We start from the raw sequence: 27,401 nt of genomic DNA on the forward strand, positions 1-27,401 counted from the left end.
GTCTCGCACCATTCACCAATGTCACATTGCACCACAGACAGTCCAGGAGTTGGCGGATGCATTAGTCCAGGTCTGAGAGGAGATCCCTCAGGAGACCATCCGCCGCATCATCAGGAGCATGCCCAGGCATTGTACGGAGGTCATACAGGGACGTGGAGGCCACACACACTACTGAGCATCATTTCCTTGTCTTGAAGCATTTCCACTGAGCCTGTAACTTCATTTTCCACTTTGATTTTGAGAATCATTCCAACTCCAGACCTCCGTGGGATATTAGTTGTGATTTACGTTGATCATTTTTATGTTTTATTGTTCTCAACACATGACCGCGTATGGCCAATAAAGGATCCTTTCCGTAAAGCATCCCCCACCCCCAACTACCTTGCCCCTCTTAACCCCTCCATCTATTACCCAGGAAAACACACCACCACGTTAATTTCTTTTTGGATAATTTGGCCACAGCGGCCATTTTATTAACAAACAAATACATAAATAACAACATGTAAACAGTAAATATATAAAACCTCGAGGGGGGGGCTCTTGGAGCTAAAAAATCTGGCTCATAATAGGCAGAGAGCCTACCCAAAATTTTTACAAAAAACACGTATTTACCCTCAGCCGTAACCACCAGCTCGAGGGCACCATGTAACCCATTTCGGGCAAACCAACCACAAAGCTCCCGAGGTAAACACCCCGTCCAGAGCCCGTACCAAAAGCCAGATCAACCCTATCAGCATCATCACCAACTCCAAGAACCCCACCCCCCGCCACACACGAACAGCCCTGACCACCTCAGGCTCGTGAGTGCCCCACCACCGCCAAAGCTCTTTCAACTCCTTCCTGTAGACCGAGCGCCCATAAATCCATCCCGATCTCGTTAAGATGCACTCCATCATCCCTCCAAAAATTACCGACCCCGGCCTCCAGCTCGAAATGCCTCATGGCAATACCCCCATTCCGGGACACAAAACTCGCCACCATCCTGTTCAATTTTACCCTGGCTCTGTTAATCCCTTTATGGGAACGGGCCTCCCGCCACGTCTTCCGCGGCACAATGTCTGACCACACAGTCAGCATACCGGGAAAAGATACCCACAGCCTCAACAAGTCATAACGGATATCCCGAATGAGTTCCCTCACGGGTTTTGCCCCCAAATCATTACCCCCCAAGTGAACCACTAAAATATCCGGAGGGCGATCCAGACGGGTGGCGCGGGAGAATTCCGGCAAAAAACTACGCCACGACATACCACGAGTCCCCATCCAACGGATGATCACTGCCTCTCGGCCGAAACCCAGTTGCCTACCATTCGCGCGCGCATCGGCCCGGAGGGCGCCCCAATAAACGAAAGAGTGTCCGACAATCCACGCCAAAAGAGGGGTACGACCTGAAAAACACAACCATAATTAACAATCCGCAAAGACGTCCCTCTTCACCCCGCATTGTTGATTTAATGCCGCACATAAGACAGGTAACGATTAGAACTCCATCTGCCTATTTTCTTGATCACCTCCGGCCCAAGGCCCAAACCATCGGCCTCAGATGCGGCCCCAATCCTAAAAGAATGCGAGCCGAAATTTTCCGGGTTAACACCCAGCAAACCCAAGCCCTTCTTCAAAATGGCTACAAACTGGAAACGTGACAAGAAATCCCCCTCTTGGTGTTGCAACAGAGGGCCTGACCTGACTGATGACAAATTCCAATATGCCTCTAAGCAGCGTTGCGGACACATCCCGCTACCCGCCACCCTTCCTAGCACTACTTTCTTTCCCCTACCTAGCTGATCCGTCTTTGAACGCCTTATCCAAAAGGCAACTCCCCCTTCCCAAAAAACCACATCTTGCGCCAAAAGACCACCTGACCTGTCCTTGCTCGGGGAAACCAATTCACCCAGACGCAAAGCACCAAAAAACGCTAGAGAAAAGGCCAATTGAAACAGTACCACCTCAAACTGAGATGAACAAATTACGCCCAAGGCCTCCCCTAACCGCTGCAACAACCCAAAAGAAATGGGCCTGCGCTTATCAAAAGTCGAATTACCCTTACGAAAACCTTTCAACGCCTGCCGTATAACAAAGTCCTTTGTGACGTCCCTCAATCCTTGCAACTGAAAACCAAAAGCCAAACCTGCTATAAACTTGTTTAACCTAGACACGGACTAACCCCACTCCACGACCTTACCTACCAGTGCCAATAACGCCATTGCCCTGTCGCTATCTGACTCAGCCGAGCCGCATTGAAACAACCAACTTTCCCACATGGCCCATGACGCCGCATAATCTGACCATGTCCTGTTTGACACCGAGGCTTGGATCAATCGGCCTCCCCTTCCGTAACCACCTGCCACAGATGCAAAGGACATGCTGCTCCTGCCGCCTCCGAATCTGGAGCCAAATCCCGGAATCGGTCCCACTGCAAACGAGACAAAGCATCAGCTATATTGTTCTGAACTCCTGGCACGTGCACCGCCGTAATCCATGCATTCAACTCCAAGCATCTCAGTACCAACTCCCTGACCAACCTAATTACTGGAGGGGAAGAAGAAGATAAGCTGTTAATCACGGCCACCACGCTCGAGTTATCGCAATGGAAACGTACTCGCCGATCACGAAAGCTGTCACCCCAAACAAACACTGACACCACAATCGGGAACAACTCCAACAATGCCAAATTCTTGGTGAGCCCCTTCTTTCGCCAATCCTCTGGCCACACCCCGACGCTCCATTTTCCTCCACAGTAGGCCCCATAACCAACTCCACCTGCTGCGTCTGTGTAGATCTCGCAATCAAAAGCATTCAGATCCTCCTGCTGAATAAGCGACCTGCCATTATAGCCTTCCAAAAAACGTTGCCAAACAAGAAGGTCCTCCTTATGCTCTCTACCCAAACGAATAAAATGATGAGCCGACCGAACTCCAGCCGTCGCCCTGGACAATCTGCGGCAAAATATCCTGCCCATTGGCATAATACGACAAGCAAAATTCAGGCGGCCCAGCAGCGACTGCAACTCCTTCAATGAAGTCTTCCGCAATTTTCCAATCCGACTCACCTCTCGCTTAAGCAACTCCAACTTATCATCAGGCAACCTACACTCCATTTTCTCAGAATCAATGAGAATCCCTAAGAAACTCAAGACCGTGCAGGGGCCCTCCGTTTTTCCCTGTGCCAAAGGAACACCAAACTGTCCGGCCACCCATTCCATGGTCCCAAGTAAATGACAGCACACTGCTGAATCCGGTGGACCAACAAACAAAAAATCATCCAAATAGTGAATGACAGAAGGAACGGCCGATACATCTCTCACTACCCACTCTAAAAAGGTACTGAAAGTCTCAAACAATGCACAGGAAATCGAACATCCCATAGGCAAACACCTATCCAAGTAAAAACCACCCTCCCACCAACAACCTAACAAAGGAATGCTCTGCGGGTGCACCGGCAAGAGCCTAAATGCCGACTCGATGTCCGTTTTTGCCAGCAATGCTCCAGGCCCGTACATTCGCACCCACCGAACAGCCGCATCAAACGATGTGTAAACAACGGAGCACAACTCCTCCGCAATCCCGTCATTAACCGAGGATCCTTTGGGATATGAAAGATGCTGAATTAGCCGGAACTTGTTCGGCTCCTTCTTGGGCACCACCCCAAGCGGGGAAACAATTACACCCGCCATGGGCAACGAACTAAAAGGCCCCGCCATTCTTCCCAGCTCAACCTCTTTTGCCAATTTAGCCGAAACCACCTCCACATGCAAGCCAGCTGATCTCAATTTTTTTGTAGAAAAAGGAACAACATACATCGGGTGAGGGATCTTAAACCCCTCAAGAAAACCGTCCCTAATAACCTCCGCCTTTTTAACATCCGGGTATCTACTTAGATAGGGGGCCATCTTTTGAACCCTCACCGGAGTCACCCCCTTGACCGCCACCCACTGATGGCTTACCACGTGATTTCTTGAAACACTTAGCGGCTCCGTGAGAGGCCCCGTTGCAATGGGAGCACACGTGTTTAAATTTACAAGTGGTGCCATACTTGCACTGGCCCTCATTAAACTGCCAGCATGTCCCAGATTTTTCCTTTGAACCCTGAGACCCATGTCCTCCACTTTGTCCTGACTGCTGACTGCTACCCCCCCTCCCCCCTGAAAGGACTGCCCATAACGCACCGGAGCCATCACCTTCAGCCACAACCCGATGTCTTTTTGGTCCCACCTTATCTCCGGCCTCACTGCTTTTCGCTGCCTGAACTGTTCATCGTATCTCAGCCAAGCCTGGCCCCCGTAGGTACGATGCGCTTCACCAATAGCATCCAAATAACAAAACAGGCCCGAGCAATTCTCGGGGAATTTCTCCCCTATAACACTCGCTAGAATGGCAAAGGCCTGCTGCCAGTTAACGAACGTCTGAGGAATAAGGCGCCAACGCCTCTTTTCTTCCTCTTCCTTTTTGCTGTCGTCTTTCTTTCCTTTATCCAAGTTAAATTTTTCTAAAGGAAGGAGAGAGAAAATCTCTACGTATTCATCTTTCCAAATCTTTTCCTTGACTTCTTTCTTCAAATGGGCCCCCAGCGGACCCTCAAAACACACATATACCTCGCCTTTTGCCCTGTCGTCTAACTTAACGGTATCACCTTTTCCCGTTTCCGTTTGTACCGACACCGACACCCCCGCCACAGAAACAGGTGTCCCGCTACCCGAGCTCGCAATCTCGTTCGAACCCCCTGCTACGCCCCCGGCAACTGACACCCAGGCACCAGCGGGCGACGATCCCACACTGTTAGCAACTGAGCTACCCCCGCCCCCATCCAATCTACGCACAATCTGCGACATACCCGCTAGAAGTTCTCTGACCCCCGGGACCTCATTACAGCCCCCACCCCGCTCCACCACACCCGAAACACCCGGCACTGGGGAAAGACTGGACATGTACTCACGTGGCTGCGCAGGTGCTGTGTCCCCACCAGCCGTGCTTCCTGAATCCTGCTGGTCCATTTCGTCGCGATGTTCGTTCCCGGAATCATCGCTGCCGCTCATCTGCCCCAGGCCCGCGCCCCTGGCCTCCACGTCACCAGGGGGGACCGAGACTGGCGAAGGCGACCGGTCCCTCGACCTCCTGCTGGATCTGGATCTGTCCGGCTCCGTGATTCCTCTGCCTCCAGCCGCTGGACTGTCTCCTCTGGACGCCGCTCCTGCGGCCCGACCGCGACCCGCTCCTTGCCGTGATGCCGCCGCTGTCCTGCCCGATAGTCTGCTCTGCCGTCCTGTCGCAGAGCCAGGTGCACTGGCGGGATGGGATCCGGGTGCCCCCGCCGCAATTGCGCCCGCCGCGATACTCCCCGGCTCCTGCCTGGTGGATGCTGCCGCCGCCGCTGGGCTCCTTCCCCGTCCCCCTGCTCGTGTTGCCGCCACCGCGGGAGGTGCTCCCCGGCGGGTAGAAGCTGCTGCTATCGGTGCTGCGGCGCCGCCGCGCCCTCTGCTAGGCCGCACCGGAAGTGCGGCCCTGACATCCTGTGCAGCGCCGGCGTCCTGCCGCGTCTGCACCGCTCGCCCAGCACCGCGCCGCCTCGCGCCGGCAGGGCCGCCAGGTGGATTCCTGCCGGGGGAGGGGGCGGGCAAGGTGGATCGGCCGCGTCCCCCAGCCCCCGCAGGGTCCCTGGAGGGGCTCCGCGGCCTGCGCCTGCCGCGCGGTGTAGTGTCGGGGGACAGCCTGTCTGGCGGCCTAGACCGCCTGGTTCTGCTGCCCCGGCTCCCGCTGTCCTGGCTCCCACTGCCTCCGAGCAGCCCTGTGAGCTGCTCCTCCAGCCATCCGGCCCTCCTGGAACTGGCCTCCCGACGAAGCTGAGCTACCAGGCTGTCCACAGAAGACATGGTGAGAGGGATGTGGCAGCAGGTCCACTCACTTCGCCCGTCTAAGGTAACTGATCTCCCCTTTTCCCGCACTTTCCCAAGCCCCCACCTCCCTTTTTGCATAAATCCCCACCCCAAATCCTACTCTTCCAATCCCCGGGCTCCTTTACTCAATAACACCTTTATTTTTAAAAGAAAACCTACTGCACTGCTCCCATGGCAACGCAGTCATGTGGGGGCCTCCTTTTAGCTGCGCCCCATACAGCCCCCCCTCTTTCCACTATGTAATGAATAAAGATTTACAACTGGAATATTCCGTTCAGTGATATCTAGGATGTGGGATTTTAGTGTTCCCTTTATTTTTTTGAGCAGTGTATTAAAAAAGTATGAAAACAAAATTCCAACCGTCCTCTTTATCTAAATCACAGATTAAAATAATAAATAAATAAAAAAACAGGTATAGAGGCTCAAGTTCAAGTATGGGGGTTAAAAAAAATCAGCATTAAAGTAAAAAATAAAAGTAAAAAAAATAAAAAAGTAGAAATAAATACATAAATAAAGTAATGTTTTCCTCCTCTTTATCAATACTCTGTATGTCATGGTGGGAAGAAAATGATGTTTTTACTGATAACAATCCATTTCTCCCTCACATCAAATGGTTTGGTAGATATGTAGACGACGTCCTACGTGTTTCGAAGGGTCCCGTATCCACATTTGAGGGATTTTCATCCTATGTCAGTACATATTAAACTTACGTTTCGCAGTTACTAGACCTTCTGCCCCGATTTCTTTCTTGGACATTATTTTGAAAGGCAATCCTCTCAAACATATAGTTGAGGCATCTCTGTTCAGAAAGGATGTCTCAGGCAATACTATTCTTCTTTCTAGTAGCTCACACCTCTCGATGTTACTAAAGCCATACCATCATTCATCTAATGATAATGATCACGCCTGTTACCTCCTCAACTGCATTTAGTCCTTAATTTAATGCTATCAAGAAGATTGTCCATCTCCAGCAGTCCATACACTACTATGGCAGAGTCAAATATGGCTCCACATCCATGCTCACCAACGCACGGGAGTGTGACCTAGTCACAGGTGATAAACAGGTGAGTGCATGAAGTAACACATAAGGTAGACGACTATCAAAAGGATAGTGACACAGACAATAAGTGAAGTAATAAATATCCATTGGTGTAATTGTGGTATCGTGCCGGCCCTATGACCCCGACGTACGTTTCGCTTTCTTTCGCTTCCTCAGGGAGTGATTGTTTTTTATTCTCAATAAAATGTATGTTTTTATCTAGCAGCATGGACTCAGGTTTCTCCTTGTTTATATCCTTAATAAAGTTGCTACTCTACTTATTTTTTAGCTTTATTTGCATATACGTGCATAATTAATCCAATGTTTGGAGAATTTTTAGTATATGTTGTATGTTGTGTATTGTATAACATGCGTCACATGTAAGATGTATTATATGGGCAGACAATTAGAAAACTCAGAGATTTGCCGAGCAAATAGCTAATATTAACAATACCCAAACGAGGTGGAAATTGGCAAAAGGGACCTGCTCTCAGGGACGCATACTGGATCTTGCATCTAAATACTAAATTCCCTTATGGGATGAATTATAGAAATGATTTGTGTTACATATATGAGATTTCCGTGTTGAAATTTTTTATCAATTCTGTCGTTTTTGTTCGTGGGGGTGCTGAGAGGTTCCCATAGCAGCCAGAGGCCTGCTGAAAACCCTGTGCCGCCATTTTGGTGCTAGTCTACACTTATCAAAGGACAGGAATATTGCTGTATATAGTCCAAGTGACAATCACAGACTCAAGTTTAGGGGGGGGGGGATAAACAATAATAAATAAATAAAAAAGTACAAAAAATATAATAAAAATGTAAAAGGAAAATAAATATTCCAATCGACCCCTTTTTCCAGTTCATAAAATAACAAAAATAAAAAATAGGCATACAGGCTCGAGTTCGAGTAAGGGGAGTAAAAAATAAAGTGTAAAGTAAAAAAAAAAGTTAAAAGAAATATTTAAAAAGTCTGAAAACAAAGAAACAATTAAAATAAATAAATAAAAAATAGGCATTCAGGCTTAAGTTCAAGTATGGGGGCTAAAAAAAATCAGGACTAAAGTAAAAAAAATTAAAGTTAAAAAAAAAAAGTAGAAATAAATAGATAAAAAAATATTCCAACCGCTCTCTTTGTCTAATTAAAAAAATAAACCAATAAATAAATAAATAAACAGACAGGCTCTAGTTCAAGGGGGATCAAAAATAAACATTAAAGAAAAAAAAAGTAAAAATATATTTTAAAAAAAGTAAATAAAAAAACATTCCAAACGACTGCTTGTTCTAATTCACAAACCACACTGACGTTGTTTTGCGCAAAAAAATAATTAATACGCAATATTTAACCCAAAATGATCACATGAAAAAAGCGCAGATTGCTGCATAAAAATGTATTTATTTTCGTGAAACCACCAAAATAATAATATAAAAAAAAAAAAAAACGCTTGAAAAAAAAAGTAATAACACGGAAGAAAATGACAAATGGTGCCGACAGGAGACCAACTCTGACTCTATATCTATATTTCTATACTATAAGTTTATAGATAAGTTGTCATTGATTGAGTCTAGATAATAGGTGTGAAAATAGCTGTTATAAAAAGAATAAACTGCCGGATTTTTAGTAGTGGGCTAAGGGCGGAAGTGACACAGGCTTAGATTTCAAGGTGAGGGCGGAAGCGGAAGTGCGTCATGCGGTTCACCATCCGGAAAAGCACTTCTGTTCCCTAGTTGCCCCGGAAGCGGAAGCTGGCCGGCTGCGGCTGCTGTTTTCGTTACAGTTCTTGTCAGTTGTCGGTGTCTCTGGTTACAGGGAGGACCGGGAGCACAGGTGAGATACCGGCGGGCCGCGGAGGGGCCGGGGTGTGAGAGGAGAGCGGGGCCGGACGCCGAGGCCACATGCCCGAGGCGGAAGGTTCTAGCTGCTGAGGGGACGTGACAGCGTCGCCCCCACACATAGGATTAGGGCAGAGCGGACGATTGAAGTCTTTCTAACTGCGATGGAACTATAAATCCCAGAATGCCTTGTGCTAATCTATGGTGTGGAGCTGCTTTATGGGACATGTAGTTCGGGACTATATCTATGGGTGTTGGAGAGGGGGAGGAGTTTACATCTGTCAGATGTTTATGGAGCTCCCCTTTAAATCCTTCCCTGGGGTCTGAGCGTGCTCAGTGCACTGCAGGCGGCAGCTGTTGCTTAACCACTTAAATGCCGCCTGTAAGGCGAGTCGTCTGCTGGCCATTGTCCCCCCGCACAGCAGTCTCTGGGAGGCCGAAGCCCCTGTTACTGCAGGAGGCCTCCTAGGAGAGCGGTAACTTCCCTGATCACTGGTCCTGTATAGTACGAGCCCCCGGCCAATCGCAGGGCTAAACCAAATAACGGAAAATGAGTGTTCAAACATTAAAATCGCTCCTTCTCCCCAATACAAAGATCATAATTATCGTCACTTCCTCAAACTCTGATCTGACATCTGTAACCGTCCTGAAGGGAAAATATAAACCCCCAAATTATTGTTCTCGGATTTCCCCCCCCCCCCTCTAAAAAAAAAAAAAAAAATGCAATAAAAGCTCCCAAGAAGGCAGCTACAAACAACAATAAAAGAGAAGTCCTCTCACCGCTCCGCCGATCCTGGGGACTCTGAAAGTGGAGACAATATATATCATTTATTTATTTATTTTTTACTGGTAAAATGTGAAAAATCCTTTTCCAACTTAAGATCGTTCTATTCATTGTGAGCTGGAGAATCGTGACTTTTGTTTTCCCAGATTTGCCTTCTGATGCTGATACAATCTTTGTATAAAGGACGAGAGATCTTGGAAAGCTTCAGAGCTTTAATGCTTTCATTACAGGAAACCCCTTTTGATGATTTTTTTTAATTTGTTTTTTTTTTTTTTACTTTTTTTTTTCAAGGAGACACATGGCAGCAGATGAGAAAATGGAGGTGACGGTGAAAACACTGGACTCCCAGACACGGACATTCACAGTGGATGCAGAGGTGGGTGCAAAGGAACAGTCACCAGCAGAGCGAGGTCGAGTTCACACAAGCGTATTTCACGTTCTGTGTACAGACAACAATGCCCGGACGGACCGCACGTCTCCTGCCCTGAAGCTACAGCCTCATATCTCTGTGCTTGTACGTTCGGATGCACTCACTATTCTGCTGGTGCAGTCACTGTGTACATACATTACATTACTGATCCTGAGTTACATCCTGTATTATACCCCAGAGCTGCACTCACTATTCTGCTGGTGCAGTCACTGTGTACATACATTACATTACTGATCCTGAGTTACATCCTGTATTATACCCCAGAGCTGCACTCACTATTCTGCTGGTACAGTCACTGTGTACATACATTACATTACTGATCCTGAGTTACATCCTGTATTATATTCCAGAGCTGCACTCACTATTCTGCTAGTGCAGTCACTGTGTACATACATTACACTACTGATCCTGAGTTACATCCTGTATTATACTCCAGAGCTGCACTCACTATTCTGCTGGTGCAGTCACTGTGTACATACATTACATTACTGATCCTGAGTTACCTCCTGTAGTATACCCCAGAGCTGCACTCACTATTCTGCTGGTGCAGTCACTGTGTACATACATTACATTACTGATCCTGAGTTACATCCTGTATTATACTCCAGAGCTGCACTCACTATTCTGCTGGTGCAGTCACTGTGTACATACATTACATTACTGATCCTGAGTTACATCCTGTATTATACTCCGGAGCTGCACTCACTATTCTGCTGGTGCAGTCACTGTGTACATACATTACATTACTGATCCTGAGTTACATCCTGTATTATACTCCAGAGCTGCACTCACTATTCTGCTGGTGCAGTCACTGTGTACATACATTACATTACTGATCCTGAGTTACATCCTGTATTATACTCCGGAGCTGCACTCACTATTCTGCTGGTGCAGTCACTGTGTACATACATTACATTACTGATCCTGAGTTACCTCCTGTAGTATACCCCAGAGCTGCACTCACTATTCTGCTGGTGCAGTCACTGTGTACATACATTACATTACTGATCCTGAGTTACATCCTGTATTATACTCCAGAGCTGCACTCACTATTCTGCTGGTGCAGTCACTGTGTACATACATTACATTACTGATCCTGAGTTACATCCTGTATTATACTCCGGAGCTGCACTCACTATTCTGCTGGTGCAGTCACTGTGTACATACATTACATTACTGATCCTGAGTTACATCCTGTATTATACTCCAGAGCTGCACTCACTATTCTGCTGGTGCAGTCACTGTGTACATACATTACATTACTGATCCTGAGTTACCTCCTGTATTATACCCCAGAGCTGCACTCACTATTCTGCTGGTGCAGTCACTGTGTACATACATTACTGATCCTGAGTTACATCCTGTATTATACCCCAGAGCTGCACTCACTATTCTGCTGGTGCAGTCACTGTGTACGTACATTACATTACTGATTCTGAGTTACATCCTGTATTATACTCCGGAGCTGCACTCACTATTCTGCTGGTGCAGTCACTGTGTACATACATTACATTACTGATCCTGAGTTACATCCTATATTATACCCCAGAGCTGCACTCACTATTCTGCTGGTGCAGTCACTGTGTACATACATTACATTACTGATCCTGAGTTACATCCTGTATTATACCCCAGAGCTGCACTCACTATTCTGCTGCTGCAGTCACTGTGTACATACATTACATTACTGATCCTGAGTTACATCCTGTATTATACCCCAGAGCTGCACTCACTATTCTGCTGGTGCAGTCACTGTGTACATACATTACATTACTGATCCTGAGTTACATCCTGTATTATACCCCAGAGCTGCACTCACTATTCTGCTGCTGCAGTCACTGTGTACATACATTACATTACTGATCCTGAGTTACATCCTATATTATACCCCAGAGCTGCACTCATTATTCTGCTGGTGCAGTCACTGGGTACATACATTACTGATCCTGAGTTACCTCCTGTATTATACTCCCAGAGCTGCACTCACTATTCTGCTGGTGCAGTCACTGTGTACATACATTACATTACTGATCCTGAGTTACCTCCTGTATTATACCCCAGAGCTGCACTCACTATTCTGCTGGTGCAGTCACTGTGTACATACATTACATTACTGATCCTGAGTTACATCCTGTATTATCCTCCAGAGCTGCACTCACTATTCTGCTGGTGCAGTCACTGTGTACATACATTACTGATCCTGAGTTACATCCTGTATTATCCTCCAGAGCTGCACTCACTATTCTGCTGGTGCAGTCACTGTGTACATACATTACTGATCCTGAGTTACATCCTGTATTATCCTCCAGAGCTGCACTCACTATTCTGCTGGTGCAGTCACTGTGTACATACATTACATTACTGATCCTGAGTTACATCCTGTATTATACTCCATGCTAATTCTCTTGGATCTCTCTGCAGCATTCGACACTGTGGATCATTAGCTCCTCCTCACTATGCTCCGCTCCATCGGCCTCAAGGACACCGTTCTCTCCTGGTTCTCCTCCTATCTCTCTGACCGATCCTTCACTGTATGTTTTGCTGGTTCCTCCTCCTCTCACCTTCCCCTTACTGTTGGGGTTCCTCAAGGATCAGTCCTAGGCCCCCTCCTCTTCTCTTTGTATACTGCCCGTATTGGACAAACAATCAGTAGATTTGGTTTCCAGTACCATCTCTATGCTGATGACACCCAATTATACACTTCTGCTCCTGATATCTCGCCTGCCTTATTAGAAAACACCAGTGATTGTCTTACCGCTGTCTCTAGCATCATGTCCTCCCTCTATCTGAAACTAAACCTGTCAAAAACTGAACTCCTCGTGTTCTCTCCCTCTACTAACCTACCTTTGCCTGACATTGCCATCTCCGTGTGCGGTTCCACCATTACTCCAAAGCAACATGCCCGCTGCCTTGGGGGTCATCCTTGATTCTGACCTTTCATTTACCCCCCCACATCCGATCACTGGCTCGCTCTTCTTATCTGCATCTCAAAAACATTTCTAGAATTCGCCCTTTTCTTACTTTCGACTCTGCAAAAACTCTGTTTCACTCATTCATTCTCGTCTGGACTATTGTAACTCTCTACTAATCGACCTCCCTCTTACCAAACTCTCCTCGCTCCAATCTGTCCTGAATGCTGCAGCCAGGATCATATTCCTCACCAACCGTTACACCGATGCCTCTACCTTGTGCCAGTCATTACACTGGTTACCCATCCACTCCAGAATCCAGTACAAAACTACTACCCTCATCCACAAAGCACTCCATGGCTCAGCACCACCCTACATCTCCTCCCCGGTCTCAGTCTACCACCCTACCCGTGCCCTCCGCTCCGCTAATGACCTCAGGTTAGCATCCTCAATAATCAGAACCTCCCACTCCCGTCTCCAAGACTTTACACGTGCTGCGCCGATTCTTTGGAATGCACTACCTAGGTTAATACGATTAATCCCTAATCCCCACAGTTTTAAGCGTGCCCTAAAATCTCATTTGTTCAGACTGGCCTACTGCCTCAATGCATTAACCTAACGATCCCTGTGTGGCCTATTTATATAAAAAAAAAAAAAATGAATGTTCTCATTCACTTTATGCAGTTAATAGCCCTCTGTGTCTGTACTGCTACATACTTAGGCAGTTAACTGGTTCATGCAGCTTTACATGAACACCCGAGCCTTACACTATGGTTGGTCCGAATAACTAAAGCATTTGTTACCATCCACCTCTCGTGTCTCCCCTTTTCCTCATGATTTGTAAGCTTGGGCCCTCATTCCTCCTGGTATCTGTTTTGAACTGTATTCCTGTTATGCTGTAATGTCTATTGTCTGTGCAAGTCCCCTCTATAATTTGTAAAGCGCTGCGGAATATGTTGGCGCTATATAAATAAAAATTATTATTATTATTATTATTATACCCCAGAGCTGCACTCACTATTCTGCTGGTACAGTCACTGTGTACATACATTACATTACTGATCCTGAGTTACATCCGGTATTATACCCCAGAGCTGCACTCACTATTCTGCTGGTGCAGTCACTGTGTACATACATTACATTACTGATCCTGAGTTCCATCCTGTATTATACTCCAGAGCTGCACTCACTATTCTGCTGGTGCAGTCACTGTGTACATACATTACATTACTGATCCTGAGTTCCATCCTGTATTATACTCCAGAGCTGCACTCACTATACTGCTGGTGCAGTCACTGTGTACATACATTACATTACTGATCGTGAGTTACCTCCTGTATTATACCCCAGAGCTGCACTCACTATTCTGCTGGTGCAGTCACTGTGTACATACATTACATTACTGATCGTGAGTTACCTCCTGTATTATACCCCAGAGCTGCACTCACTATTCTGCTGGTGCAGTCACTGTGTACATACATTACATTACTGATCCTGAGTTCCATCCTGTATTATACTCCAGAGCTGCACTCACTTTCCTCTGTACGGTCTGTTAATGCTGCTGCTCTTCTTCCTCCTCTTCTTCCTGCAGATAACGGTGAAGGACTTTAAAGATCATATCTCGCCGTCTGTCGGCATCCCCTCGGAGAAGCAGCGGCTCATATATCAGGGTCGGGTATTGCAGGAAGACAAGAAGCTGAAGGAATACAGTGAGTGCCGCGTCTGGCGGAGACTGTGGCCGCGTCCCGCTCTCATTAACCCTCCCAATTCTGCTCTCCTCAGATGTGGATGGGAAAGTTATTCACCTGGTGGAACGTGCGCCGCCTCAGGCACAAAGCACAACGGGGGCCGCCGCATCCTCATCCAACACATCGACCACTGCGAACGGGAGTGCACCAGGTGGCACGGGGGCTGCGGGTCCCGAGAGGAACGGAAACAGCTATGTAATGGTGGGAGCATTTAACCTGCCGGTAAGAAGTACAAGTGGTGAGACGCATCTTGTGGGGTGCAGAAGCCACTAGGCGAAATTACTGCAAGATGCTGAGTGGGAGGGATGCGGGATGTGATGCCGCCCAGTGTGTGGTGCGCGCAGGGGAGGGAGAGTTCTTTCCATCACAGAGTCTGGAGCACAGCGTGAGGTTTCCTTGTTTCTTAAGGTGTATAGCATGAAGGAGGTGGGGCTCTGCTGATCGGGGTGTGGAGCATGGCGAAGGTGGGGGGTGAGTGGTGGGCTCCTTGCTTCGCTGGGCATTGGGGTAGGGCTCCTTTACTACTCGGTGTGTGGAGCGCATGAGGGAAAAGGAATCTCCTTATTGTGTGAAGTGCAGGGCACTCCTTGCTGTGTTTGGCATTGAATACGAGGGGAGAAGGGAGGCTCCTTGCTGCGGCGGGTGTTGAGCTCGCGGCGGGACGGCTCCTTGCGCTGTGTGTTGAGCTCGCGGCGGGACGGCTCCTTGCTGCACCAGGTGTTGAGCGCACGGCGGGACGGCTCCTTGCTGCATCGGGTGTTGAGCGGACGGCTCCTTGCTTCATCGTGTGTTGAGCGTGCGGCGGGACGGCTCCTTGCTTCATCGTGTGTTGAGCGTGCGGCGGGACGGCTCCTTGCTTCATCGTGTGTTGAGCGTGCGGCGGGACGGCTCCTTGCTTCATCGTGTGTTGAGCGCGCGGCGGGAAGGCTCCTTGCTTCGTGTGTTGAGCGTGCGGCGGGACGGCTCCTTGCTTCGTGTGTTGAGCGCGCGGCGGGACGGCTCCTTGCTTCATCGGGTGTTGAGGGGACGGCTCCTTGCTGCATCGGGTGTTGAGCGCACGGCAGGACGGCTCCTTGCTGCATCGGGTGTTGAGGGGACGGCAGGATGGCTCCTTGCTGCACCTGGTGTTGAGCGCGTGGCGGGACGGCTCCTTGCTGCACCTGGTGTTGAGCGCGTGGCCGGGACGGCTCCTTGATGCACCCGGGCAGGCTCTTAGCCTCAGCCATTCCTCTGCTGCTCATGCTGTGCCCGTTCTCTCCACAGCACGTCATGTCTGGTCTTGGTGAGCCTGGCAGGGCGCCGCGGGTCTCCACAGTCACTGGAGTAAGTATGTGTGTTGCGGCATCTCCGTTTGCTGGGTCTTTCCGTGTCGCCGGCATGTGTGTGACCCCCTCACTGGGCGATCTGTCTCCATGTAGATTAGATGTGAACTGTATAGAACAATTCTGATATTATTCTGTTTCCTGTCGTTCTTTTCTTTCCTCTTTTCTTCGTTCCCCCCATTCACATTTATTCACTTCACCTCCCTCCATTTCTCTCACCTCCTGCATGCTTTCCTGCCTTCCTTCGACCTCTCGCCCTCCCCTGGTACCCTCAACGCCCGGTGCCTCCGCTGTCATGTCCGCTCTGTCCTTCCTCCCTCCTCCGCTTAGAATGATGGCTCCTCTCTTGATGTCCATATAAACTTGGATCAGCAGCTGCCCATCCAGGTATGAGACAGCGCCCCCCATCCATGTAATCACTCGCTGTAGTATTAAAGGGGGACTCTGCTGTCTGCAAATCCAGGATGTTCTGTGCCCAGGTCTGCGCTTGCTGTCATTTGTTTCATGTGGCGGCTGCACGGCTTATGACGCCCCTGTCAGGGTGTCCGTCACATGACCGGGGTGTCATTGCATCTCCTGGATGACTGACAGCCGAGGGCTTGAAAATGTTAAGAAAATTGCTGTAATAAAGTGTAAGAATCAATCAGTCATTGCAGTTGGAGTTCCCCTTTAATTTCTTCTGATCTCTTCACTGCGGTCCTGCAGTTTGTTGTCGACATCGGGTGGAAACGGACATTGTGCACGGAGCTCCTCCGACTCGGGACGGTGCACGACGGGGCTTACAGTCACCACCAGGCCGCCATCCTTAATAATACTGATGCTAAGGGGAAAAAATGCAACCAATCAGATCCTAATTAGGAGCCGTCCGCTGCCCGGGGCTCGGAGAGGCACTTATTAACCAGAGCAGGGTACAGCTGGGTGCCCTCCTCCCTTGTGCCAATGCTGCAGTTAAAGAGGAACTGCACTGACACAACTTTTGGAAAGTTTAGAGAGATGATAGAAGTCTTCCAGTGGAGGTCCAGGTGCTTAGACCCCCGCTGATGGCTGTCAGCCCATCACTGCTATCCTCCCAGACTGAAGATGAAGTGATAGACTACGTAGTGATCTTGTCTGACTTTTAATTTACGCATCAGTGGGGGTCTCTGCCCAAACAGCCCCCCCCCCCCCCTTTATTATCTGTTTTGTAAAGTTGGTGTCTCTAATTGAACACTCAATAGTGTTATGTACCCTCCACAATGCAAACCAGATATGGAGTAAATCTAGTGTAAAAAAACAAACACCAATTGAGGGACTGTGGTCAGTAACAGGGGTGCAGGCGAGATAGCATGGCCTCCTGGACCACCTCTTCCTACATTAGACTGCTGTATATCAGATTACATTGGGCGATCGGCCTCCGCGCGCTGCCGCATTCGAGGTGAGCAGTGACATCGGCTCCACAGATTACCTGACGCTCGCACAGGTGGTCCCTGAATGTGACACCCCCCAATATGGGAGCGAGCGGAGACAGTTATCCCTTGGAAGTGGTGTTTGCACACCAGTCGGTGGCCCGGTGACCGGTGCTTCTAGCATTTTTCTAGAATTTGGCCGACGTCCGCCACTTCTCCCTTACAGGCGCAGTTTACCTTAGTAACAGTTTTGACACATAACTTAGAGAAGCTTCCTTTACTTTAGGAGGTCTTTGGGGGGCTAATCGTCACTGACTGGTGAGAAATGACATCGGGGGTATCCGTCAGACATTGGCAGATGTAGTCCTTTCTCGGCAGTCAGTACCGGATCTGTCCCATACTCTAATCTTAGACGCGGGTTGAAGGTAAGTCTGGTTTGGGTGATGGACCCCTCTAAGTTTGTGTGGGGTGTGTGCTACGCTCTTTTCTTGCTGCCATGATCAAACGCGTTTTGTGCTCTCTGGCTTCCTCTCACCTCTCCGTTTTGACATCTCTCTCGCTCCTTTCTTCCATTCTCGCCTCTTACTTCTCCTCCGTGGTCTTCACCACGTGGTCCTCTCCGTTCTCCTCCCCGTCCTGCCCTTATTGCTGCCTCCTCCTGGTAATCCCGCTGTGTCCTTCTGTCTTTCTCCTTCACTTACATCCCACTATACAGAGTGAGCCGCGCGTTCGCCTCGTCCTAGCACAACACATCCTGCAGGATATCCAGTCCATCCTGGATCGTCTGGAGGTGAGTCTGCGGAGATGGCGGCGTGCCCCATGAGAGGAGTAGTCCTATGGTATTTCATGATCCGTGTTTTGCAGCAACCATCGAGTAGCGATCAACCTTCAGAGCCCATGGAGATGTCCGGACCTGAAGGCGAAGCTGCTGTCAGTCGGGACCCACAATCCCAAGCGGCTCCTAATAATGAGGGGCCGGGCGGTGCCGCATCCTCCAGGTACCGGAAACATCTTTCTTACTCCTGTTGCGTCTTCTCTGCATAGTGTCCCATAACTCGCCCTCCGTCTCTGCAGTCACCCCACTCCCACTGAGTACGCCGAGGTTCTCCAGTCGTTGTCCCGGGCGGAGGAACGTCTTTCCCCCTTCATGGAGCGCTACCGGGAGATCATCAGTAATGCCACAAATGGCGTCTATGAGAATGTAAGATAACCTCATAGGAGCCGCCCATAACACCTGACCACAGAGCGCCGCCATTTGTCGCTGACTTATACCGTCTGTCTTTCTGTGCTGCAGGACGACCGGGATCAGTCTCAGAGGATCATTAACCTCGTCGGAGAATGCCTCCGCCTCCTGGGAAATGCTCTCATCGCAGTGTCTGATCTGCGGTGCAATCTGACAGTGGCCGCCCCCCGACACATGCATGTCGTCCGCCCCATTTCACACTACACCGGTCCCATGGTCCTCCAGCAGGCCGCCATTCCCATACAGGTGAGATGCGGCTGACGAACGGTCACAAGCGTCCCTGTGATTTGGCATTGGTCTAATTCTCTGTTCATTTTATCCTTAGATAAACGTTGGCACCACAGTCACAATGACGGGCAACGGAGCCAATGCCAGCCAAAGCGCCACTGATCCTTCCCCCACCCCTGCTCCATCCGCCAGCACCCCTGAGCAGCCGCAACCTCAGCCCCAGCGCCAACCATCTAGAGGGGGCACGCCCATCCACACAACTGGGGACCCCCCCGCGACTTCTCCCCTCCAGCCCCGTGTAATACGCATCACACACCAGACAATGGAGCCCGTCATGATGATGATGAACATCCCGGGTGAGGCGGTCACACACCACTTACGTTGAGATCTCCCAGGATACAGGGTTTTTTTTTTTTAATGGTGCATTCTGTGTTTTGTCGTAGACGCCGGATCTGGTGGATCACCCAACATTCCCCCGACATCAGCAGCTCATGGTAAGATGTGAATGGATTTTTTTGTTTTATAATCCATTTTTTATGTATTTATATTTAAAGCGGCATTCCAAAAAGAATAAATGGTCTGGTAGATGGGACATCCCTCAATCAATCTGCAGACAAAGAAGCTGTGAGGATGCGGCTGTTTCCCAATATAGTCTATGGAGAATTTAATCTTTTCTTTGAGTCATAATTGAAAAATGATCAAATTTCTAAATAGTGTTCATAAAAAATGTCCTAGCATTTGTTGTAGTTGTAGAGTCTGCACAGCCCCTGCACATAGCTGGCTGTCCTCCTGCTCCTGACTGTCGGCTCTCTGCTCTTCCTTTCTTTTCTCTGTGTCAGAGACACCAGCAGGGAGGGGGAAGAGGTCGTACACAGCAGATAAGAATATAAAAAAGGTCGTACCCAACCGTTCAGGCTATTAGTCTTCATGAACAGCAGATCGCATCGGCTGTGGACAGGGAGGAAAGCATACAGCAGTCAACAGACTGTCATCGTGATTCGTGCACAGATGGTATCTCAGGGAGAGAGTAGAGTGCCCACATCTGATTCTGCAGGAGAAATCGGTGCAGGAAAGAAGCTGTGCTGACACATGAGAGCTTGTGAGAGGAGCAGCTTTCTGGATAGATCTCAGCCAGATTATATACGGGGGGAGTCTGATCCTTGTAAACTGCATATTGGGGGCCTGGAAATGAATGAAGAGTGCAGAGCAACAGCCGTATATTACTGATAAACTATTAACATGGCTGTTGCTTTTGTGTTTTAGGTGGCGCAACGCATCTACACATGCCTGGCCTGCCCCCGGAGTTCATGCAAGCCATTTCCCATCAGATCTCCCAGCAGGCTATGGCTGCCGCTTCAGGTGTGTGCAGGAGTTGGGTGAGGGACCCTTCCCTGATCGTGATTGATGGTCGGTCCTAATGATGGGCTTCCCTTTTATTCTCATACAGGGCAACAGATGCCCGGCTTCCAAGGTCAGCCCCCACGATTTGTTTTCACAAGACCCGCTGCCCCACCTCAGCCTCCCCAAACCGGGACCACCGCCCCACCTGCAGGAACCACGGGGCAGGCTGGAGCGGGTACCGGGCCGACGGTGAGCTGTCAGATCACTTTACCCTCTTACTTGCCCGTCACCATAATGGCTGTGGGCGGCAGGACTATAAGGCTCTTCCTTGTGTCTCTCAGACCGTTCCGACCTCCCTGACTCAGATGATCAGTGGTTTGGTGGGCCAGCTCCTCATGCACCCCGTCATTGTAGGTGAGTGTCTTCTCCTGGGTCTCCCATCCCTTGGCAGTGTGGTATGGGATGTCTTTAGCCTTTGTTCACAATTGCGTCAGGTTTCCAAAGGACTGTGGCGCTGGTTCAGCACTGCAGTCCCTTTAAGGGTTGTAGCCACTGCAGTGTACTAATCGGTGGGGATCCGGCACTGATAATGTGACCTGTGCTATAGCGTCTCACTGATTTGTGAATCTCACAATATTTCTCCTCTCTCCTGTTGTGTCCTCCCTGGTTCTCTCTCCCTCACAGCTCAGAATGGCGGCACGGCTCCTACCACCACATCCTCGTCCACCACATCCTCGTCCACCGCATCCTCGTCCACCACATCCGCCTCGACAGCAACCACCACCTCCACCACTTCCACCTTCCCCAGCACTCCGACAGCACCTACCGCGCCATCTTCTCTGCCCCCTACAGGACCGGAGCAACAATTGTCCCAGCTGCTGGGCTCATTACTGGGCACCGCCAGCTCCGGCGTGGCCAACATCGCCATGAGCTCGCCAAGCATTGCGGTGGCAGTTCCCGGGATGCCATCCTTTCTACAAGGAGTCACTGATATATTGCAGGTAGGAGACAAGGCATTGTAATATTATTGTTGTACCCACATGCTGCCATGCTGGCTTCGTGGAGGGGTGGGAAGAAGACGCTCGCTAACAATCATTCGCCAACAATCATCTCTGACTTCTTCATTGTTACTCCACTGCAGGAAGCACAGAACATCCCAGTGTCCACCAGTCCAATCCCATCATTTACTGCCCCCACAGCTTCTTCCCCATCCCCCTCTCCATCGTCCAGCACTTCACCTCCAGCTGCCGATACCCTCCCCCCTGAGTTCTTCACCAGCGTGGTCCAAGGCGTTCTGTCCTCCATGCTGGGATCCCTGAGCGCCGCAGATCAGAGCGGGACGGAGAGCATCGCGGCCTTCATCGAACGCCTCAGTGGCTCCCACAACATCTTCCAACCAGACTCTGAGGGTCCTGGCGGTATGAACGGCGGTCTCCTTCTATCAAGCGTCTTGCGTGTTCCGCGTCAGAGTCTCGTGCTGATTTTGTTTTTTCGGCAGGATTCTTTGGGGACCTCCTTTCGCTCATCTGCCATCACTTCTCCTTGGTGGATATGGTGATGTTGTTACACGGACAGTCCCAGCCGCTGCAGAACCTACAACCGCAGCTGCGCTCCTTCTTCCTCCAACAGTATCTCCATCAGGTGGACCCCACCCCACAGAACATCCAGGTGCGGGCCCCAAAAGAGGCGTTTATTGCAGGCAGCTCCTTTGCAGAGCAGTGTTTCTATGGTTACAGACTACAAACGGAGCGTTATGTAGTCAGATGCTGCAGTCATGCGATAAAAATTAGAAATTGGTGGCAATGGCGGACTTCTGTATAAAACAAAATGAATGATTTTTTTTTTCCCGTTTACTTTCAGATGGCATCACGAAATCTTATTAACGGCCTGGAGGAATACATCCGAGAAAGCTTTGTAAGAGCCTGTATATAATGTATGCTGGAGGAGAAGTGGATTATATGTAGATTTTTGGGCAGCGAGGAGAGATCAGACATTTTGATCAGTGGGGTCTGGTTGCTGAGACCCCCAGTGATCTCTTAAATAAATAAATAAATAATCTTTATTTTTATTTAGCGCTAACATATTCCGCAGCGCTTTACAGACATTATCACCTCTGTCCCCGATGGGGCTCACAATCTAAATTCCCACATTTTTGGAATGTGGGAGGAAACCGGAGAACCTGGTGGAAAGCCACGCAAACACGGGGAGAACATACAAACTCCTTGCAGATGTTGTCCTTGGTGGGATCCCTGTGCTACAAGGCTGCAGTGCTAACCACTGCGCCACCGTGCTGCCCATGATTAAGATGAAACGGGGCAGGAGGGCTGCTCAACGGCTGAAGAGAGCAGCATTGGCTTTTGCCTCTTCACTTTAGCAACCAAAATGGGGTCTCACATCTGAATCCCCAATTAGTGTAACGTCAACAGTATTGCACTTGCTGCCATGACAGAAGATTACCCTCCATTCTTTACACTGCAGGCCGCACCCTGAGAATAGCACACACACAGGTTTAAGTTGTGAAACCGCTCACCATGTTTTGCCACCTCTGTAATTTCCTGCGACTTGGGATGGGAGGTCTCTACTAACGTTCCCCTCGTCCTCCGTGTATGCAGGCCTCGGCGACGGTCCGGGAAGATGTGGACATCACAAGGACGAATGTGGAGTTCCTCCAGGAGCAGTTTAACCGGATCACCACCCACATCCTGCACTGCTCAGGTTAGTGACTGTTACACGGGGGGGGCTCATACCGGGTGACACACCGAGAGATGGACATTTATTCTTCTCCTTTCTATCCTGCAGGCCCCACATTCGGGCAGCGTCTGCTGGAGATGTGCAATCAGTCCCTGTTTGAGTGGCTCACCCTGAATTTGTACTGTCTGAGGGGGGATCAGAACGCCCTCACATCCGTCATCAACGAGAGGATTGTAAGCCGCCTGCTTCGTGTTCTCCGACCTACTGACCCCAATAGGAGAAGAAGCTAGCTGCTTCCTCCCCTGCCGACGGCGCCATTTTTTTTCTCCTTGAAATAATAAAGCATCTTTATTGTCTGTAAATGAGGGTGAAGGCTCCTCTGTCAGTCTGAACGATCACGAAGAAGGCGACCTCCATCTAATGCTGAAATCGAAGTCTAGCTCCTCTGTACTTCTCAATTCTGCCTTCCCCCTCGGACGATCTCCTCTTATGTTTGTTTCTTTTTCTCTCCTCGTTTTCAGAGGCGTCTGTCCCTGGACGTGTCTCCTGCTCTGGTGTCATGGGTGACGTCTGTCCTGTCCCTGCGACTCCAGGTTCTGCTGGGCCAGATGCCTGTGACCGAAGCCGAGGTGCAGAGACATGTGCGCAGAACCGTGGACGCTCCCCCGGTGAGAAGGGAGCAGGTTACAGGCTTGTATTTTCTTGTATTAGTTACTCAGACTTTTCTTACGTTGTCTCCTGCCCGTCTTCTTCATCAGGTCTCTGAAGCCGCGTCGCAGGAGCAGCCGATGGAGACGTCCCCTGCCGACGCTCAGGTACAACACTTGTGTGAATGTGGCGCCCCCGTATACAGACCAACCCCCACTGCCTGCAGATTCATCTACAACCCAATGCCTGACGTCACTGTCTCTGTCCCGCAGCCGTGCGCCTCCTCTCCGGCTCCAGCCACCACAGTGGAAGAAGCCATCTTCCTGCCGACCCAAAGTTCAGCGCCCGCTCTGTGCCCAGACTCGGAGATTCCTCCCCAAGATGAGGCAGGATCTGAGCCTTGGGCTGCAGCCGTGCCTCCAGTGAGTGTTACCCGTCCGCCACCTTTAACCTTTCCTGTCTGCTTCTATCCAGTGAGTTGGATCTGGGCTCCATGCTTCATTCCTAGTCTTTTATTCTGCTCTTCTCTTCCCCCAACCCAAGGAATGGGTCCCTGTAATCAGACAAGACATACAGAGCCAAAGGAAGATCAAGCCGCAGCCTTCTCTGAGTGACGCGTACCTGAGCGGGATGCCAGCGAAGCGACGAAAAGTGAGTGACCAGGGGCGTAAGGCCTACAGACGGTGCATGCACAGTACATAAGTACTGACACTCCAGTGAGCGCTTGTGCATATGATATGACAGTGATATTAATGTGCACAGTATGGCGGTAATAGTTACCCTGTCCTGCACCCATCACCTCCGTGTGACACTATACATGTGTGGGCCCATTAACCACTGATGTGCTTGTCGCCTTATTTATAGACTATGCAGGGTGAGGGGCCTCACCTCTCGCTTTCAGATGCTGTAAATCGAGCTATGAGATATACAGGTGCTAAACCCGAAACCAGTACCGAGAGTCTGCGGAGGGAGCTGGACAACAGCGAGGTACAAGTGCGGTATAGAGAGCAGGTAAGGACAGAGCCGCGTCATATACAGTGGGGCAAAAAAGTATTTAGTCAGTCAGCAATAGTGCACGTTCCACCACTTAAAAAGATGAGAGGCGTCTGTAATTTACATCATAGGTAGACCCCAACAATGGGAGACAAACTGAGAAAAAAAAATCCAAAAAATCACATTGCCTGTTTTTTTTATCATTTTATTTGCATATTATGGTGGAAAATAAGTATTTGATCAGAAACAAACAATCAAGATTTCTGGCTCTCACAGACCTGTAACTTCTTCTTTAAGAGTCTCCTCTTTCCTCCACTCATTACCTGTAGTAATAGCACCTGTTTAAACTTGTTATCAGTATAAAAAGACACCTGTGCACACCCTCAAACAGTCTGACTCCAAACTCCACTATGGTGAAGACCAAAGAGCTGTCAAAGGACACCAGAAACAAAATTGTAGCCCTGCACCAGGCTGGGAAGACTGAATCTGCAATAGCCAACCAGCTTGGAGTGAAGGACGTGTCCCACTGCTTAAGCCAGTACATGTCCGGGCCCGTCTGAAGTTTGCTAGAGAGCATTTGGATGATCCAGAGGAGTTTTGGGAGAATGTCCTATGGTCTGATGAAACCAAACTGGAACTGTTTGGTAGAAACACAACTTGTCGTGTTTGGAGGAAAAAGAATACTGAGTTGCATCCATCAAACACCATACCTACTGTAAAGCATGGTGGTGGAAACATCATGCTTTGGGGCTGTTTCTCTGCAAAGGGGCCAGGACGACTGATCCGGGTACATGAAAGAATGAATGGGGCCATGTATCGTGAGATTTTGAGTGCAAACCTCCTTCCATCAGCAAGGGCATTGAAGATGAAACGTGGCTGGGTCTTTCAACATGACAATGATCCAAAGCACACCGCCAGGGCAACGAAGGGGTGTCTTCGTAAGAAGCATTTCAAGGTCCTGGAGTGGCCTAGCCAGTCTCCAGATCTCAACCCTATAGAAAACCTTTGGAGGGAGTTGAAAGTCAATGTTGCCAAGCGAAAAGCCAAACACATCACTGCTCTAGAGGAGATCTGCATGGAGGAATGGGCCAACATACCAACAACAGTGTGTGGCAACCTTGTGAAGACTTACAGAAAACGTTTGACCTCTGTCATTGCCAACAAAGGATATATTACAAAGTATTGAGATGAAATTTTGTTTCTGACCAAATACTTATTTTCCACCATAATATGCAAATAAATTGTTAAAAAAACAGACAATGTGATTTTCTGGATTTTTTTTTTCTCAGTTTGTCTCCCATAGTTGAGGTCTACCTATGATGTAAATTACAGACGCCTCTCATCTTTTTAAGTGGTGGACCTTGCACTATTGCTGACTGACTAAATACTTTTTTGCCCCACTGTATTTAGGACCCTGTTAATTTCTGCAGAATTTGGGGAGCAAAACTTTTGTGTAACTTCTTGATTACAAAAAAAAAAGTTACCACCTTTTGGCATTTTTTTTTTTTAAATTCTTGTCCAAGCCAACTTTCGTCTTATTAAAGGAGTGGTTCCCTTTCTGAAAATGTCATTATCGGCTGCATTTTGGTAAAACATAAGCCGCGGTTTACTTCCCCCTCCCCCGGGTCCACTGTCCAGTCTCCGGAAACTGTTGCTGCTCCCGGCATCTGGCATTGGCTGCCGTGCTGACTTCGGGAACAGCAATGAAGACTTGCGTTTGAACCTGGGGAAGAGCACGATTTTATGGTTTAACAAACTGCAGCCAGGGACTAACCATCTGCAAGAGTGGACAACCCCGTGCAAAACTCCTGTCGTAATAAATCGGGGCTTTTCTGGCAGAAATTCTGCTTCAGATGTTGAATAAATTTGTGGTGTAGAGAATGCACAGAAGAACATAGACGCTGACGGCTTTGTACATTTTATGCCATAAATGAGCATCCTATCCTTGCACACGGCGCCGGAATTTCCTTGCATAACGCTGACCTTTTGCTTTTCTTTTAGTTTTGTCAAGACATCCAGAAAATCCTTCAAGAGAATGAGTCCTACAGTCCCCAGAGATTCCCCAATACACAGAGAGCCTTTCCGGGAGACCCCTAGACCCCAGCCCCCCCACTTCAATGTGAGCCTGTGACCCCCCTTCACACTGTGTATGTGATGTCTGTCCTCTGTGTACCCCGCCTCTATTGTATATGGCTTCTATGACTCCTCTCTGGTGGTATCTCCTAGAGAAGTCTACGTTTTCACTGTGTTCCCCCATTAAGGTCATTGTAATGGACGCTGCTGTGCCGCAGGAGACAGGTTCCCCCGGAGCTTACTGCGTTGTCTGCTAATGGAGGGGATGAATCATGAATGTTCTCACTAAAAATCTAATTTTTAACTGGCCCTTTAAATCATGAAATGCTCAGTTCTGTCCAGAATTATGAAAGCTTCAATAAAAGTCTTAGACCAACGGCTGCAATGTGTGAAACGCGTCCCGCGCGGCAGACGTAAACCCTTCCGACCTGAACTGCTCGGCCGCTCGCACTCACTTTATTATTTTGTGGCATTTATGTCCTGGGTGTGATGGAATCTTATTAGATAAAAGGAAAAAAAGAAAAGCTTTGTGGGTTTAATATTGTATTTTCTTCTTGCAGTGAAATATGTATTGGTAGGCGATGTATGACCGGCAGTAAATTAGCATCTGGTTTTAGGCTGCAGTTCTTCACAAAGGTCATAACCTGTGCTATCTTGAGCAAAGGTAGCTTTCTCCTACGCCTCATTGGGGGACACAGGACCATGGGTGTTATGCTGCTGCCGCTAGGAGGACACTAAGCAAATACAGAAAGAATATATCCTCCCCTGCAGTATACACCCTCCTGCTGGCTCCAAGTGAACCAGTCCTTGCTTGGTGTCTGTAGGAGGCACTTGGGTCTGCCTTTAG

The 27,401-nt window shown here is 49.0% G+C and overlaps 1 protein-coding gene across 2 annotated transcripts; it reads left to right on the top strand.

Moving 5' to 3' along the window:
• Positions 1–8,635: 8,635 nt before the first annotated feature.
• BAG6 (BAG cochaperone 6) lies at positions 8,636–26,930 on the top strand. Of its 2 annotated transcripts, XM_069746414.1 has the most exons (27): positions 8,658–8,754; positions 9,835–9,919; positions 14,474–14,591; positions 14,665–14,852; positions 15,894–15,953; positions 16,283–16,339; positions 18,053–18,127; positions 18,202–18,335; positions 18,412–18,538; positions 18,632–18,826; positions 18,906–19,164; positions 19,252–19,302; positions 20,072–20,167; positions 20,256–20,398; positions 20,491–20,563; positions 20,834–21,150; positions 21,291–21,567; positions 21,648–21,817; positions 22,010–22,063; positions 22,762–22,864; positions 22,949–23,073; positions 23,362–23,508; positions 23,599–23,655; positions 23,761–23,910; positions 24,032–24,139; positions 24,353–24,499; positions 26,483–26,930. In XM_069746414.1, exons 2-27 carry the CDS (start codon positions 9,842–9,844, stop codon positions 26,576–26,578), a joined length of 3,405 nt encoding a protein of 1,134 aa, XP_069602515.1. In that variant the 5' UTR covers positions 8,658–8,754; positions 9,835–9,841; the 3' UTR covers positions 26,579–26,930. The 2 variants fall into 2 exon arrangements, with proteins under 2 accessions (XP_069602514.1, XP_069602515.1); XM_069746413.1 differs by lacking the exon at positions 16,283–16,339 and having other exon boundaries at positions 8,636–8,754.
• Positions 26,931–27,401: the final 471 nt, after the last annotated feature.

This window comes from Ranitomeya imitator, chromosome 2 (assembly GCF_032444005.1).
Source record: "Ranitomeya imitator isolate aRanImi1 chromosome 2, aRanImi1.pri, whole genome shotgun sequence".
In the NCBI taxonomy this organism is placed as follows: Eukaryota; Metazoa; Chordata; class Amphibia; order Anura; family Dendrobatidae; genus Ranitomeya; species Ranitomeya imitator.